This window comes from Trichechus manatus, unplaced genomic scaffold (assembly GCF_000243295.1).
Source record: "Trichechus manatus latirostris isolate Lorelei unplaced genomic scaffold, TriManLat1.0 scaffold00031, whole genome shotgun sequence".
Lineage (NCBI taxonomy): Eukaryota > Metazoa > Chordata > Mammalia > Sirenia > Trichechidae > Trichechus > Trichechus manatus.
The window spans coordinates 7,636,083-7,636,559 of NW_004443967.1; the positions used below are offsets into that span (position 1 = coordinate 7,636,083).

Sequence of the window (477 nt, forward strand, 5' to 3'; positions counted from 1 at the left end):
CTCCTGGATTCAGAAGGAAGTTTGGGGCGGGGGCGGCGGGACAGGGCAAGGAAGAAAGGTAGAAAAAATCAGCCCAAATGAGATGAAATCGTAGCCGAGCGTGGTGGGGGAGGAGAGTTGTCAGAGGCCTCCTGGGAGCGCGGAGCGCAGCGCAGGAGCCCCGGACGCTTAACGCACGAGTCCATAAATATCACCACAATAGATACTATAAATATAAATACAGGGAAACACTTCAAATCAGTCCAGCGCTTTTTTCTCGGCTCCTTCTTTATTGTTGGTCCGGGAGTAAGGCTCGAAGGCCGAGGAGCTCAGGTATCGGGCGGAGAGTTCTTGCAAATTCCCAGCCAGCGAGCCGGCCATTGTCAACGGGGCGGACGACAGGTGGCTAGCGACCGAGCCGAGCAGCGAGGGCACAGGCAGGCTGAAGAGGCCGTGGCCGGCGGCCGGCGCACCCGCGTGCAGTCCTCCTGGCCCGGC

At 59.3% G+C, this 477-nt stretch overlaps 1 protein-coding gene across 1 annotated transcript in view; it reads right to left on the bottom strand.

Annotated features, from left to right (window-relative positions):
• Window positions 1–237: 237 nt before the first annotated feature.
• The window catches only part of VAX1 (ventral anterior homeobox 1), a 3,943-nt gene continuing 3,703 nt past the window's right edge, over window positions 238–477 (bottom strand). The window contains exon 3 of the mRNA XM_023729896.1: window positions 238–477. This exon is cut by the window's right edge and continues 312 nt beyond it. Within this exon, the coding sequence (XP_023585664.1) occupies window positions 238–477 (240 nt within the window).